The sequence below is a fragment of the Lepidochelys olivacea genome (genome assembly GCF_965140295.1).
Source record: "Lepidochelys olivacea isolate rLepOli2 genome assembly, chromosome: 23".
In the NCBI taxonomy this organism is placed as follows: domain Eukaryota; kingdom Metazoa; phylum Chordata; order Testudines; family Cheloniidae; genus Lepidochelys; species Lepidochelys olivacea.
The window spans coordinates 13,996,107-14,011,249 of NC_140433.1; the positions used below are offsets into that span (position 1 = coordinate 13,996,107).

At 64.8% G+C, this 15,143-nt stretch overlaps 1 protein-coding gene across 2 annotated transcripts; it reads right to left on the minus strand.

Annotated features, from left to right (window-relative positions):
• Nucleotides 1-1,190: 1,190 nt before the first annotated feature.
• Nucleotides 1,191-4,784, minus strand: ABT1 (activator of basal transcription 1; the record flags this gene model as incomplete). Of its 2 annotated transcripts, XM_084612388.1 has the most annotated exons (5): nucleotides 4,695-4,784; nucleotides 3,685-4,069; nucleotides 3,118-3,293; nucleotides 2,131-2,522; nucleotides 1,191-1,519 (listed from the first exon to the last, which is right to left on the minus strand). In XM_084612388.1, exons 2-5 carry the CDS (start codon nucleotides 4,052-4,054, stop codon nucleotides 1,369-1,371), a joined length of 1,089 nt encoding a protein of 362 aa, XP_084468514.1. In that variant the 5' UTR covers nucleotides 4,055-4,069; nucleotides 4,695-4,784. The 2 variants fall into 2 exon arrangements, with proteins under 2 accessions (XP_084468514.1, XP_084468515.1); XM_084612389.1 differs by lacking the exon at nucleotides 1,191-1,519 and having other exon boundaries at nucleotides 2,130-2,522.
• Between the last annotated feature and the right edge of the window lie 10,359 nt (nucleotides 4,785-15,143).

Here is a 15,143-nt window from a genome sequence, read left to right on the forward strand (position 1 = left end):
TGTCTCTTTCCCTGACCCCCGGAGCCAGCCAGGCCCTGCCCTGGGGCTGGGTCACCCCCTAGAGGGGGCAGGCCCCACACCCCATTCCCTGACCCCCTCAGCCAGCCAGCGCCCCCTAGTGGAAACAGGCCCCGTGTCCCTTTCCCTGACCCCCAGAGCCAGCCAGGCCCTGCCCTGGTCTGGATGGGAGCCGGTGCCCCCTAAAAAGGAAAGGGCCCGAGCCCCATTTGCAGCCCCCCAAGCCAATCAGCCCCCGCCCTGGGGTCAGAGGGGAGCTGGCGCCCCCTAGAGGGGAAAGGCCCCATTCCCCGTCCCTTGGTGGCTGCGTGCACGTTCTCTGGACGCGCTGCACCGGCTCTGGGCAGACAGCCGCCCACGCAGCCCCCCAGCTCGGCTCAGCGGTGAAGGCGCCCGGCCAGGTGTATCGGCGGGGGGAGAGCGCCCCATAAGAGGGACACTCAGACACGCAACCCCCACGACAACGGACCAGCTCAGTGACCAACCGGACTTTCCCTCCTGCCCTCGGCCAGCCGGACGCCCCCTCGGGGCCCCCTCGGCACCCCTCTTTCATGCACCGACACGAACAAGTTACGTCTTGCCCCACTGCAGGGGTCAGTCACCACCCTCTGCCTTGTACTGGTCGGGATGATCCAAATATCTCTATCCGCCCCCCGTAGCTCATCTTTCCGAGGCGTTCACACTGTATCGCGGTATCGGGGTGGGGGGTCCTGGCACGATCCCTCTGGAGCGTGTTTACACGAGCGTCCGGTGCCTGGCCCCTCTTAGGAACGTTTGTGGTTTTGCAACCCCTGGTCTTGCCGAGGTCACGTCCCGGCCAGCGAAGGCGCGAGCAGGGCCTGACCGCGGCCCGGAGGCCTTACGCCCGCCCTTTCCTGCCAGGCCTCATAGCGGAGGGTCCCGCAGCTAAACCCCCGGCCCGGCAGAAGGGAGCGGGCAACGCACACGGGCGGGCAGCTCGTCCGGCACCGCGAGCCCCGGCCCGGCTAAGCGGAGGCCAAAGGGCGGGGGCCACCCTGTGCCAAGGCAGAGCCTGGCCGGGCTCGTCGGTCAGGACGTGACGCAGAGCAGGGCCGAGACGCGAGCCCGCCGGAAAGCCGCCCGCCCGTCCGCAGCGGCGACTGGAGGCCGAGCACTTGGCCAGGCTGGAATAAACTCAACGGTCGCCGCCCTCGTTTTCAGTCACTCGGGTTTTTTAATCGCGCTCAGCCAGAGGGACCGGGGAGCCCTCGGGTCACAGCTGGTATCAAACGCACGGGGCCGGGGCCCGAGGGGGCCGGGGCAGCGGGCGACCAGGCCGGCCCCGCGGGCAAACGAAAAGCCCCTTTGTAGCAAGTCACGGTCTCGTCTTCAGGACAGACGAGGTGCCGGGAGCAAGGCCAGCCTGACGGTCCGAGCGGCTCCGCGGGAAACCAGCGGCTGAGCGTGGCCGCGGCAGGGACGGTGCTGAGTCGAGACGCTGGGGGTCCATCGAGGCAACAACTTGGTCTTCAGAGCCCTGCTGGGGGGGAACGAGCCGCTACTGGGGGGCAAACTCCTGTCGCCCCAGAGCCGAGGGGCAGGAGGAAGCGGGCTGGGGGGTGATCAGATGGGGCACCCGACCTGCAGCACCCCAAAGTTTAAATTAATCTCTGTTCTCCCCCGATCACACACCGCCCCGTTGAGTCCCGCTGCCCGCTTGGGTTCGGATTCACCCCAGTGCACCCCCACCCCCCTTGTCAACATGACCCCACCCCCCACTGGTATCCCCAGGCCAGGAAGCCGGAGCCCCGGCCAGCTCCCCCAAAACCCCAACTTGGCACAGGCTGGGGCGTCTGTGCCATGCTGGATGGGAACTCCCAGGCCCCCCCTGCTCTAACCACTAGCCCCCACTCCCCTCCCAGAGCCAGGCATAGGACCCAGGAGTCCTGGCTCCCAGCAACTCCCACTCAACCCCACTGGACTCCACTCCCGCACCAGAGCCGCGAGAGAACCCAGAAGCTCCCCTGCCCCATTCTCCACAGCACAGCACCCCCTAGTGCCCGGCCCTGACTGCCAGGGGAGAGCACCCCCGGCCCAGCCCCCTGCCCCACTCCCCGTAGCACGGCGCCCCCCGGCGCCTGGGGTTCTCACTACAGATCCGGCCCCCCCGGTGCCTCCTCCGAGGCAGCGTCCGTGGCGTTGAAGATTTTGGCCAGCAAGGAGCGGCTGGTCTGGGATTTCAGCTGGATCTCCCGGGCCTTGGCCAGCTGCCCACGGAGCCGGCACCCGCCCGCGCCCGCCTTGCGCCTCTGGATCTCCTCCTCCGTGGGGCGCTGGACGAAGCCCCAGCTCTTCTCCCCGCCGGCGGGGGCGGGGGCGGTGGCGGCCCGGCGGGCGAAGCGCTGGCTGGTCTCCACGCTGCGCAGGTAGAAGCTGGTCTCGCGCTTGGCCTGGGAGATCTCGGCCCGCAGACGCTGCTGCCGGACCTGCCGCTCGTAGGCCAGCCGCTCGCTCAGGTGCGGCCACTTGAACCGGTGCAGGTACTGCGGGGACGGACGGACAGACGGACGCCTCACTGCCTCTGACCGGCTGGAGAGAACCCAGAGCCGGGGAGAGAACCCAGGAGTCCTGGCTCCCAGCCCCCCCTGCTCCAACCACTAGACCCCGCTCCCCACCCAGAGCCGGGGAGAGAACCCAGGACTCCTGGCTCCCAGCCCCCCCTGCTCCAACCACCAGACCCCACTTCCCCTCCCAGAGCCGGGGAGAGAACCCAGGAGTCCTGGCTCCCAGCCCCCCCTGCTCCAACCACCAGACCCCACTCTCCTCCCAGAGCCTAGGAGAGAACCCAGGAGTCCTGGCTCCCAGCCCCGCCTGCTCCAACCACTAGACCCCACTCTCCTCCCAGAGCCAGGGAGAGAACCCAGGAGTCCTGGCTCCCAGCCCCCCCTGCTCCAACCACTAGACCCCGCTCCCCACCCAGAGCCGGGGAGAGAACCCAGGAGTCCTGGCTCCCAGCCCCCCCCTGCTCCAACCACTAGACCCCACTCTCCTTCCAGAGCCTAGGAGAGAACCCAGGAGTCCTGGCTCCCCCCCCGCCGCTCTAACCACCAGCCCCCACTCCCCTCCCAGAGCCGGTACCTTGATGTTCCACAGGTCGTAGTGGAAGCGGCTGCGCCGGCGGGTGCCCATGGGCGTGTTGTGCAGACTGGCGGCCACGAGCTTCGCCACGCGCTTGTCCCTGAACTCCACCCAGCCCTCCGTGTAGTTCTTGGCCTTGGCGCCAGCTTTCTTCTTCCTCTGCCGGACAAACCGCTCTGGGGGGACGGAGAGATCAGCCCCCGCCAGACCCCCCTCAAGCCCCTTCCAGCCCCAGGCCCGCCCGGCGCTGCGATGCAGCCACCTCTGGGGCGGGGCGGCTGGGGAACAGCCACACATAACGCCGCGATATATTTTCAGCCAGGAAGTGAAGGGGAGTCCGACGGGCAACCAGAGCCAGCGATTCCCGCTGAAGAGGGGCTTTTGCCAGGATGCCTGGGTTCGCGCCCAATATTGGGGGAAAACCACCAAGGGAGGTTTAGTGACTACAAAGGGTCGGGGCATTTCTGTGTAACCGACATCCCCCCCACCCCCCTCCGTCACAGCCTCCGCCAGCCCCTCCGCCCCGCTCAGCCCCCCACTTCTCCCCCACACACTCCGTGGACTCACCCTCGGGCTGCAGGAAGATGCGCCCGACCTCCCCATGGACGCTGAGCAGGTTTCGGACGTGCCGGGGCCGGAAGCGGGGCGGGATGTGCCCTAAGTACACGATGCCTGGCACGATCTTCTTCCCCTGGGGGGGGTCGGGGGCGCTAGGTGGGGGGCTCCCCTCCTCACCCACCGCCTGTCCAGTCCCTGGGAGGCTTCCTTCCTCCTCTGCCCCCTGCCGGGCCCCTGGGGGGCTTCCTTCCTCCTCTGCCCCCTGCCGGGCCCCTGGGGGGCTTCCTTCCTCCTCTGCCCCCTGCCGGGCCCCTGGGGGGCTTCCTTCCTCCTCTGCCCCCTGCCGGGCCCCTGGCATCTCCTGCAGCTCCTCCAGCATCCCGGGCGCTGCCCCCTGCCAACAGGGAGTGGTTAGATCCAGCCTCAGGCCACCCCGACCTCCGTGCCGCCCCCCCCAGTCACCCCCCGTTGCCCAGCTCCACAGCCCCCCCATATGTCGCACCCCCCACATTTCCCCACCAACCCCCATATCTCCCTACTCCTCCACCCCTACATTCCCCCCATATTTCCCCCCCTACATGTCCCCGCCCCCATGGCCCAGCCTACAGACCCTCCCAGTCCCCATGGACTCTGCTGTCCTCCCCCCGCCCCACACAGCCCAGCAGCCCCAGCTCTGCCCCCGTCCACTCCCCCTTCCTCCTCACCCACCTTCTCCCGCATCCCCCTGGCCCCCCCTCCAGATCCCACAGGTCCCCCCTCGCCTGATCTAAACCCCCCCCAGACGTCCCCCTCCGCCCTACACATCGCTCCCTCCCCCCAGCCTCTCCATCTCCCATGTGACCCCCACCCGCTACCGCCCTTCCCCCAACATCCCCCCAACCTACCTCTCCCTCCCCCCCGTGCCCCCCAGCCCCACGTGCTCCTGTACTTCCCCTCCCCCCACCGCCGGCTTCTGTTCCCCCCCCAGCCCCCACTACGTGACCCCAGCTCTGCCCCCCGAGCCGCCCCATCTCACTCACTCGCTCCCCGCTGGCCTCACTTTACGGCCCGCGGGCCGCGCGTGGGGCGACCGACCCGGAAACCAAAAGCAGAGGGGGCGTGGTCAGAACGGTCAGGAGGAAATGGGGGAGGAGACAGGGCGGGAAAGGGGTGGGGTCAGAACGTCCAGGGGGAAGCGGGGGCGGAGCCGGGGCGGGGTCAGAACGTCCAGGGGGAGGCGGGGGCGGAGCCGGGGCGGGGTCAGAACGTCCAGGAGGAAGTGGGGGCGGAGCCGGGGCGGGGTCAGAACGTCCAGGAGGAAGTGGGGGCGGAGCCAGGAATGCGAGGGGCGTGGTTGGAGGGAAGGAAGCGTGGGGCTGAAGGAATACCGGAGGGGGTCGGGGCCGGGATACTGTGAACGCAGTGCGCCCTGACCACTCCCTGCCTCAGTTTCCCCATCTGCCCAAGGCGAGGGAGAGGGGGGAGGACACAGAGTGTGAGGGACTTGGCCACGGCGGGGGCACCAGATCTTCGAGGGTTCTTAGGTGCAGGCCCTGATCCAGCGGCTGGCCGGGGAAGCTGGACTAGTGGGGAATGGAAATGGGGGTGCGGCGAGTCGCAGGGAGGGGGATGAATCGGGGACGGGAGGGTTTGCCCTCGAATTAGACGAAGGCAGGTCAGCCCTCGGGGGGCGCAGCGGCTGGAGAAGAGGCGAGACTGAATGTGTGTGGCAGGAACTGAGGAGGTGACAGCAGGCGCCCCCCAACTCCCTGCTGACCTGATCTGGGGGAGACAGTCCCTGCCCCGGCTGAGATCAGGGCCCCGTCGTGCCGGGCGCTGCCCAGACAGAGACAGAGCCAGTCGCTGCCCCAGCTGAGATCAGGGCCCCGTCGTGCCGGGCGCTGCCCAGACAGAGACAGAGCCAGTCGCTGCCCCAGCTGAGATCAGGGCCCCGTCGTGCCGGGCGCTGCCCAGACACAGCCAGAGCCAGTCGCTGCCCAAGCTGGGATCAGGGCCCCGTCGTGCCGGGCGCTGCCCAGACAGAGCCAGAGCCCAGTCGCTGCCCCAGCTGGGATCAGGGCCCCGTCGTGCCGAGCGCTGCCCAGACAGAGCCAGAGCCCAGTCCCTGCCCCAGCTGGGATCAGGGCCCCGTCGTGCCGGGCGCTGCCCAGACAGAGCCAGAGCCAGTCGCTGCCCCAGCTGAGATCAGGGCCCCGTCGTGCCGGGCGCTGCCCAGACAGAGACAGAGCCAGTCGCTGCCCCAGCTGAGATCAGGGCCCCGTCGTGCCGGGCGCTGCCCAGACAGAGCCAGAGCCCAGTCCCTGCCCCAGCTGGGATCAGGGCCCCGTCGTGCCGGGCGCTGCCCAGACAGAGACAGAGCCAGTCGCTGCCCCAGCTGAGATCAGGGCCCCGTCGTGCCGGGCGCTGCCCAGACACAGCCAGAGCCAGTCGCTGCCCCAGCTGGGATCAGGGCCCCGTCGTGCCGGGCGCTGCCCAGACACAGCCGGAGCCAGTCGCTGCCCCAGCTGAGATCAGGGCCCCGTCGTGCCGGGCGCTGCCCAGACAGAGCCAGAGCCAGGCGCTGCCCCAGCTGAGATCAGGGCCCCGTCGTGCCGGGCGCTGCCCAGACAGAGACAGAGCCAGGCGCTGCCCCAGCTGAGATCAGGGCCCCGTCGTGCCGGGCGCTGCCCAGACAGAGACAGAGCCAGTCGCTGCCCCAGCTGGGATCAGGGCCCCGTCGTGCCGGGCGCTGCCCAGACAGAGCCAGAGCCAGTCGCTGCCCCAGCTGGGATCAGGGCTCCGTCGTGCCGGGCGCTGCCCAGACACAGCCGGAGACAGTCGCTGCCCCAGCTGAGATCAGGGCCCCGTCGTGCCGGGCGCTGCCCAGACACAGCCGGAGCCAGTCGCTGCCCCAGCTGGGATCAGGGCCCCGTCGTGCCGGGCGCTGCCCAGACAGAGCCAGAGCCAGTCGCTGCCCCAGCTGGGATCAGGGCCCCATCATGCCGAGACACAGCCGGAGACAGTCGCTGCCCCAGCTGGGATCAGGGCCCCGTCGTGCCGGGCGCTGCCCAGACACAGCCGGAGACAGTCCCTCTACCAGTCTTTCCATGTTAATTGGCATTAATTACATCACCCTCCTTTCATTCTTTATTAACCAAGCCCCACGCCGGCCGTTCCATTATCTTGCCCAGTGTCCAGAGAACCGGCCTGTCATTACCTGGGTCGTCCCATTCACCCCTTTTAAACACTGGCCAAACATTAGCTGTCTTCTGGGCCTTCCCCAGATGTCTGGGCTCCAAGATGTGTTGAAAATCAACACCGGTAGTCCAAGACCCTCTTTCTCCCGCGGTCCAAGACCCTGTACAGCCATGTGGCGGATGGCTGGCCAGTCGACATCTGCCCCATCCACCCCATGGCCAGACGCCAGGAATCTCTCCCCCCCCTTTTCCAAAGGACCTGGAGAGGATGCCGAGAAGAGTCACAGAAATGGCCCCAGGCTGGAGAAGACGCCTGAGTGGGGGAGATTGAAGGAGCGCGGGCTGTTTCGTTTGGGAGATCGCAAGGTGGGTGGATAGCGGCATGTAAGCACCTTCGCGGGGAGGGGGGAAATCTGAGGTGCCAACTGGTCTTTAATCTAGAGGAGAAAGTCAGAGCAGGATCCAGTGCCTGGGAGATAAATCCAGACAATTTCCAGTTGCAAACAAGGCCTTAAGAACCTAAGAGCGGCCGTGGTGAGTCACATCATGATCCATCTAGCCCAGTTTCCTGTCCCCGACAGCGGCTTGTGCCAGAGCTTCAAGGGGAGCGTACAGAACAGGGCACTCCTGGAGCAATCCCCCCTCGTCTTCCACACCTGGCTTCTGGCTGTCAGATTTAAGGTCATCCAGGGCATGGGGTGGCTTCCTTGAGCATCTTGGCTGACAGGCATGGATGGATTTATCCTGCAGGAACTTCTCCAGTTCCTTTTTGAACCCTGTTATCCTTCTGGCAGTGAGTTCCACTGGTTAATTGTGCATTGTGTGAAGAATTCTCTATTCGCTTTTCACGGATTTATACAATGACATATTTTCTGTCGTATTTCCAATCCCTTTCCTGCTGGTTCCTGAGCCGGTTCTGGCAGCGCGTAGGGCTGACCTTCTCCAAGACTCGGTCCACAGGGAGGCCAGGATCGTGTTCGCGAGTGGCGGCAGCAACTAATTTTGACCCCCTCAAATTATTTTGACGTTGCTCTTCTGAACCTTGAATTTCACCCACCGTCGTGTGGCTGGTTTGAGGCGATCCCCTTGTAGCTCTTCGCGGTCAGCTTTGGGCCTAACGCTAATAATCTCGGTGCGTGACCCGGGCCTGGGGGTGGGAACAAACTTCCTGGGGAAGTGGCAGATTTCCCGTCTCCCGGCTGACCCAGGCTGGGAGAGCAGCACCGAGTTAGTCCAAGAGAGGCGAGAGGTTTGGGGCTGGCTGGGAGGAGGTCCCCCGGACGGGCTGGGGGGGGTCCCAAGCTGGCGGGACCCAGTTGGAGAGGGTGGGCCAGCGCTGGGGGTCCCAGATGAATGGCACTCACCACCCATCTCCAGAGGGAGCACAGAGCAGCAGTTTGCAGCTTTCACCAGTAGATGGTGCCCTGGCACCGCTGGCATCACCCATCCTGCCCAGGGAAGGGACCGGCCAGGGCCGTGGCTATGTGAAGGGGGGGGGGCGCGTATCCTAGCTCAATATATCAGGCACGGAGCCAAGACTCCTGGGTTCTATCTCTCGCTCTGGGAGGGGAGTGAGGTGTAGTGGTTGGAGTGGGGGGGGGGCTGGGAGCCAGGACTCCTGGGTTCTCTCCCTGGCTCTGGGAGGGGAGTGGGAACTAGTGGTTGGAGCAGGGCCGGGGGGCGGGCTGGGAGTCATGATTCTCGGGTTCATTGCCTCCCTGCCTGCCCTTAGTTTCCCTGTTGCTCTGCCGGGGAGCGAGGGCAGCAAGGCTGGGAAGGAGGGCGGCTAGCTCGGGCTGGGGAAGAGCAACGGGATTACGCTGAGTGGGATTTCTCCTTCAGCCTGCACGGGGCCATAATCCCCTGGGCCATCCTGGCGGGAGATGGAGGAGATTATCTGGGTGGGGGCGCACGGCTGCTCTGGCCTGGCGCAGAGGGAGAGGGTCCTACCAGCCAGTGGATCTGCAGAGAGGATTGGGCTGGGCTGGGCTGGCCTAAAAGCCATCAATGGGGGGCAGGGGTGAGATAGCAAAGTGAAGGATGAGACTGAACCGGCCGGGGGTCCCCCGAGGCCGGGAATGACTTGGGGTGCTGAGCCACCAGCAGCCTTCCCCTAGGCAAGGGATGATGGGCTGGGGGAGTGGGGCCGGGCCTCCGTGGTCCGTCCTCTCCTATGGCCCGATGGGCCCACGGAGCACCATCCACCCCCTGCCTGCGGCCCCGGATCAGACCCAGGGGCCCGGCAAGCCCAGTTCCCCTCCCCCGGGCCCCGGACTGGACCCAGGGGCCCATGCAGCCTGGTAACAGAGAGCGAGAGGAGGGTGTATGGAGAGAGAGAGAAAGACAGATGGTTGTGTATGGGATAGATAGATAGATAAAGGGGGTGGGTGGGGATAGATAGATAGATAGAGGGGGTGGATGGGGATAGACAGACAGACAGGCAGGGCTGTGTGGGGCTGGATAGGGAGATGGATCCAGGGGTGGTGCGTATGACGTGGGACAGTCAGCAGAACAGCGATCCGGAGGGCAGATATAAATGTCTCGGGGGTTTAGCAGCCGATCCTGTTTAATAAGGACTAATGGCTGTTGGAATTAGGCCCGTGATTAGGATGGGGGGGGATCATTTCCATTCTATTCTTGCTCCTAATTCCTGTCTCTCTCCCCTAATCCGGACCCCCTCGGGTGGCACAGCCGGGCAGCTGTCTCCTTCCCCTGCTAATACAGCCAAATCCCTGCCAGAGGCCGGCCTGTGCCCGAAGCTGGGTCCCTCCGCCATGCTCGGCCTCTTATTGTAATTAAGAGGGATGATTTAATTGCGAGCTGGAGGGAAGAGGTGAGGGGGGGAGGGGCGGGGGCTACAAGGATGCACGGGGTGGGTTAGCAGCAGGGAAACTGGAGTGTTGGGTAAATTAACGGGGGCCAGGCCCTCGCTGGGGTCACTCAGCCGTAGCTCCGATGGAGTCAGATCTATCTGTTCCCCTACACACGTCTCTCTGTAGCACAGGGTTCAAAAAAGCGCGAGCTAAATTCCTGGAGGACAGGTCCATCAATGGCTACCAGCCAGGCTGGGCAGGGATGGTGTCCCTGGCCTGTTTGCCGGGAGCTGGGAATGGGCGCAGGGGATGGATCACTTGGTGATTCCCTGCTCTGTTCATTCCCTCTGGGGCACCTGGCACTGGCCACTGTCGCAGGACAGGACACTGGGCTGGATGGACCTTTGGGCTGACCCAGTCTGGCCGCTCTTATGTTCATCAGTTGACAGAGGGGAGTTGTGGGGAGATAGATTAGATTAGATGCTGGGGGTGCATGGGGAGGGATAGATAGAGGTGGTGGATGGGGAGGGACAGACAGAGGTAGGAGACGGAGATAGACAGCGGCGGTGGATGGGGATAGACAGAGGTGGTGGACGGGTAGGGATAGAGGCGGTGGATGGGGATAGACAGAGGTGGTGGATGGGGATAGACAGAGGTGGTGGACGGGGAGGGATAGACAGAGGCGGTGGACGGAGGTAGACAGAGGTGGTGGACGGGGATGGATAGAGGCGGTGGATGGGGATGGATAGAGGGATAGGGTGGACGGGGAGGGATGGACAGAGTTGGAGGACGGGGATAGACAGAGGTGGTGGATGGGGAGGGATAGATAGAGGTGGTGGATGGGGAGGGATAGGCAGAGGTGGAGGACGGGGATAGACAGAGGCGGTGGATGGGGATGGATAGAGGGATAGGGTGGACGGGGAGGGATAGACAGAGGTGGAGGACGGGGATAGACAGAGGCGGTGGATGGGGATGGATAGAGGGATAGGGTGGACGGGGAGGGATAGGCAGAGGTGGAGGACGGGGATAGACAGAGGCAGTGGATGGGGATAGACAGAGGTGGAGGACGGGGATAGACAGAGGCGGTGGATGGGGAGGGATAGAGGTGGTGGATGGGGAGGGATAGGCAGAGGCGGTGGATGGGGATGGATAGAGGTGGTGGATGGGGAGGGATAGGCAGAGGCGGTGGATGGGGAGGGATAGACAGAGGCGGTGGATGGGGAGGGATAGAGGGATAGGGTGGACGGGGAGGGATAGCCAGAGGTGGAGGACGGGGATAGACAGAGGCAGTGGATGGGGATAGACAGAGGTGGAGGACGGGGATAGACAGAGGCGGTGGATGGGGATGGATAGAGGGATAGGGTGGACGGGGAGGGATAGGCAGAGGTGGAGGACGGGGATAGACAGAGGCGGTGGATGGGGATGGATAGAGGGATAGGGTGGACGGGGAGGGATAGACAGAGGTGGAGGACGGGGATAGACAGAGGCGGTGGATGGGGATGGATAGAGGGATAGGGTGGACGGGGAGGGATAGGCAGAGGTGGAGGACGGGGATAGACAGAGGCGGTGGATGGGGATGGATAGAGGGATAGGGTGGACGGGGAGGGATAGCCAGAGGTGGAGGACGGGGATAGACAGAGGCGGTGGATGGGGATGGATAGAGGGATAGGGTGGACGGGGAGGGATAGACAGAGGTGGAGGACGGGGATAGACAGAGGCGGTGGATGGGGATGGATAGAGGGATAGGGTGGACGGGGAGGGATAGGCAGAGGTGGAGGACGGGGATAGACAGAGGCGGTGGATGGGGATGGATAGAGGGATAGGGTGGACGGGGAGGGATAGGCAGAGGTGGAGGACGGGGATAGACAGAGGCGGTGGATGGGGATGGATAGAGGGATAGGGTGGACGGGGAGGGATAGGCAGAGGTGGAGGACGGGGATAGACAGAGGCGGTGGATGGGGATGGATAGAGGGATAGGGTGGACGGGGAGGGATAGGCAGAGGTGGAGGACGGGGATAGACAGAGGCGGTGGATGGGGATGGATAGAGGGATAGGGTGGACGGGGAGGGATAGGCAGAGGTGGAGGACGGGGATAGACAGAGGCGGTGGATGGGGATGGATAGAGGGATAGGGTGGACGGGGAGGGATAGGCAGAGGTGGAGGACGGGGATAGACAGAGGCGGTGGATGGGGATGGATAGAGGGATAGGGTGGACGGGGAGGGATAGGCAGAGGTGGAGGACGGGGATAGACAGAGGCGGTGGATGGGGATGGATAGAGCCTGGGGGGCGGGTGCAGGAGGACGGTTTGATGGATTCCCCGGATTAGGGGCTGGGGCTGGCAGCGGCCCCCGGGCGGATGAGCCGTGGCTCTCCCTGCTTTAAGTGGTGAATTAATGCAATTGCTTTCTCTCTCTCTCTGAGTGTCCGTCCCCAACAGCTGGTGTTTGTGAAGTGATGTGTGCAGGGGGGTGGAGGGGGGGGCGGGAGCCATCCCCACACATCAGGCCCACGGGCCCAGCCAGTCCAATATCCCGCCCCCGATCAGACCCACACCCAGCCCCGTAGCCCCCCCACCCCTGCCCCAGACCAGTGGCTCGGAAATGGAGCGAGCTCGGAGTCCTCTAGCAAAGTGGGTTTCTCTCTTTCTTTCCTTCTATGAAAGGAGCCTCCCAGACTCCCCCTCCCAGCCCAGAACAGCCCCCAGGGCCAGGGGCGCCGAGCAGCACAGACCGGATCAGAGCCAGCCCCCGCCCCCTTCCTCGGCTGCCCTGCAAACACCCCCCCACACACCCCCCCAGAGCTGGGGGACTCCGGGAGGTGGGGCAGGACCGCACAGAGCTGGGGGATCCCGGCTCCTCTCCTTGCCTGTCAGAGCAAAGATCTGCAATGCCAGGAGGATCCTGGGATGTTTTATCTTCAGTGTTAAGGAGAGAACCCAGGAGTCCTGGCTCCCAGCCCACCCCCACCCCCAACAACTAGACCCCATTTTCATGTCAAATGAGGTGGTACATGCTTGGCTCAGTTCTTAGCAGGACAAATGCCCCCCAGGATTCAATCCCCACCCCGAACCCCATCTAAATCGAGGGTCCCGGGGGATGGGCCCATTGGGCTGGGGAGACTGGCTGGCTCAGGGGGGCGGGGAATGGGGCCCGGGGCCTGGCCCCTCTAGGGGGCGTCGGCTCCCATCCGGCCCTAGGGCAGGAGCCTGGGGGGGCTCAGGGGTCCCTGCGGTCTGGGTCCAGCGTCTCAAGTTAGGTTAGGTCTGTTCAACCCCAGATCTCCTGTCGGTCCCACCCCGAGGCCTGGCAAAAGAGGGGTAGAGAGGAGGGATGAGAGAGGTGTAAAATGGGAAAGAAGGGGAGGGAGAGAGAGAGAGAAGGGGAAAGGGGGAGGAGAGGGATGGGGATTGGGATGGGCAGGGCAGGGCAGGGGGATGGGCAAGGGAGCGGGATGGGCAGGGTAGGGCAGAGCCAGGAAGGGGGGTGCAGAGCCAGGCAGGGCAGAGCTGGGCTGTGGGGGCAGAGCTGGGCAGGGCAGGGGGAGGCAGGGGGATGGGCAGGGCAGAGCTGGGCAGGGGGGCGCAGGGCAGGGCAGAAGGATGGGGATGGGCAGAGCCAGGCAGAGCAGGGCAGAGGGATGGGCAGGGCAGGGCGGTGCTGGCAGCGGCTGGTGCTGGGGATGGAGGGAAGGTGCCAGCCAGCGGAGGGACGAATGCGCTGCCCGTAGCCCTGCCCCCCCCAGCCCTCTCGACACCCCCCCTTGCCTGGCAGCTCCCAGCTGTTCCCAGCGCAGCTGGGAGACAGGAACGGCCGGGGCTCAGCCGGTCCCAGCCAGGGGACCCCGACCTGCCTCCCCCGGGGGTGCCACTGACCGGAGCCAGCTGGCAATGCAGCAGGGGGCTGGGGAGAGAACCCAGGAGTCCAGGAAGCCCGCGTCCAGGGGGACCAACTGCAGGTGAGTTGTGAAAGAGGAATCGGGGGGCCAGGGGTGGGGCTCTAGGGAGACGTCGGGGGTCGATCTGGGAGAGACATTGGAGGGTCCATCTAGGGAGATGTCGGGGAGTTGAGCCAAGAAAGATGTGGGGGGAGCTGGGGGTTGGTTCGGGGAGGGGTCGGCAAGGTTGATCTGAGGGAGATGTCGGGGGGTCAATCCAGGGGAGACGGGGGGAGTTGGGGGTCGATCTGGGGAGCTATTTGGGGAGTAGGACTGGGGGATATGTCAGGGGTCGGGGGTTTAGGGGCTTGGTCCGGGGCAGATGTTTGGTGGTTCAGGGGGTCGATCGGGTAAGAATTTGTGGGTCTGGGGGCTCATGGATTTTATCGGAGGGAAACATCGGGGGGGTTTAGGGGGTCAATTTGGGGAGACATGGGGGGGTTCAGGGGCTCAATCTAGGAGAGACGTTTGGGGCTTCAGGGGGTAGAACTGGGGGAGATGTTGGGGGCTCAGGGGCTCGATCCAGGAGACATTTGGGGGTTCAGGGGGTTGAGCCGGGGGAGCTGTCAGGGGTCTGGGGGGGTCAGTATCTGTGGGGGCACAATCCTGGTTCACACAGTGTTTTATGAGTGGGGGAGGTGCCGACTTCCCCAGGTGCATGGGGGAGGCAGGATTCTGGTTCCTCCCAGTGCATTATGGGAGCTCCAGGCACCCCCCCCCCCACCCAGCTCACTCTGCTCACTTAACCCTGGCACAGAACCCCCCGGCTCAGCCCCTCCCTCGCAGACACCCCATCTGGGGTTGGGGGGCTAAAGGGCCTTTGTTCCACCCCACCCCTGGGGGGCCAGCCAGCCCCACCCTTGAGGGGGCAGGGGCTGTGGAAAAGGAACGGGCACAGGGGGCAGGGGTGGGAAAGAACAAAGGGGGAAGGCAGATCAATCAATGGATGGACAGTGGGAGAGTGAAATGGGGATAAACTCACCCCACAGTAGCCGGGCGTGTGAGCGGGGAGGGATGGAGGGGTGCATGGATGGATGGTGGGTGTGAAGATGGTTGAAGAGAGTGAATGGATGGATGGATGGATGGATGGATGGATGGAGAAAGGGAGGGATACACAGATGGCGGGTATAAGGATGGATGGTGTGCTGGGATGGATGGATGGATGGAAGGATGGGGTGTCAGGATGGAAGGATGGGGTGTCAGGATGGATGGATGGAGGAAAGGAAGGATGGATGGATGGGGTGTCGGGATGGATGAATGGAGGGAGGGGTACACGAGCGGCTGGTGGCAGGTTGGATGGATGGACGGGTGGAGGGACTGAGGGTGGGTGTGAGGATGGATGGAGGGAGGGAGGGAGGGAGGGAGGGAAGGAGGGATGGGGTGTCGGGATGGATGGATGGAGGAAGGGAGGGAGGGATACATGGGTGGCGGGTGGCAGGATGGATGGATGGATAGATGGATGGACAGGCGGAGGGACTGAGAGTGGGTGTGAGGATGGATGGATGGAGGGAGGAAGGGATACAAGGATGGCTGGTGGATGGATGG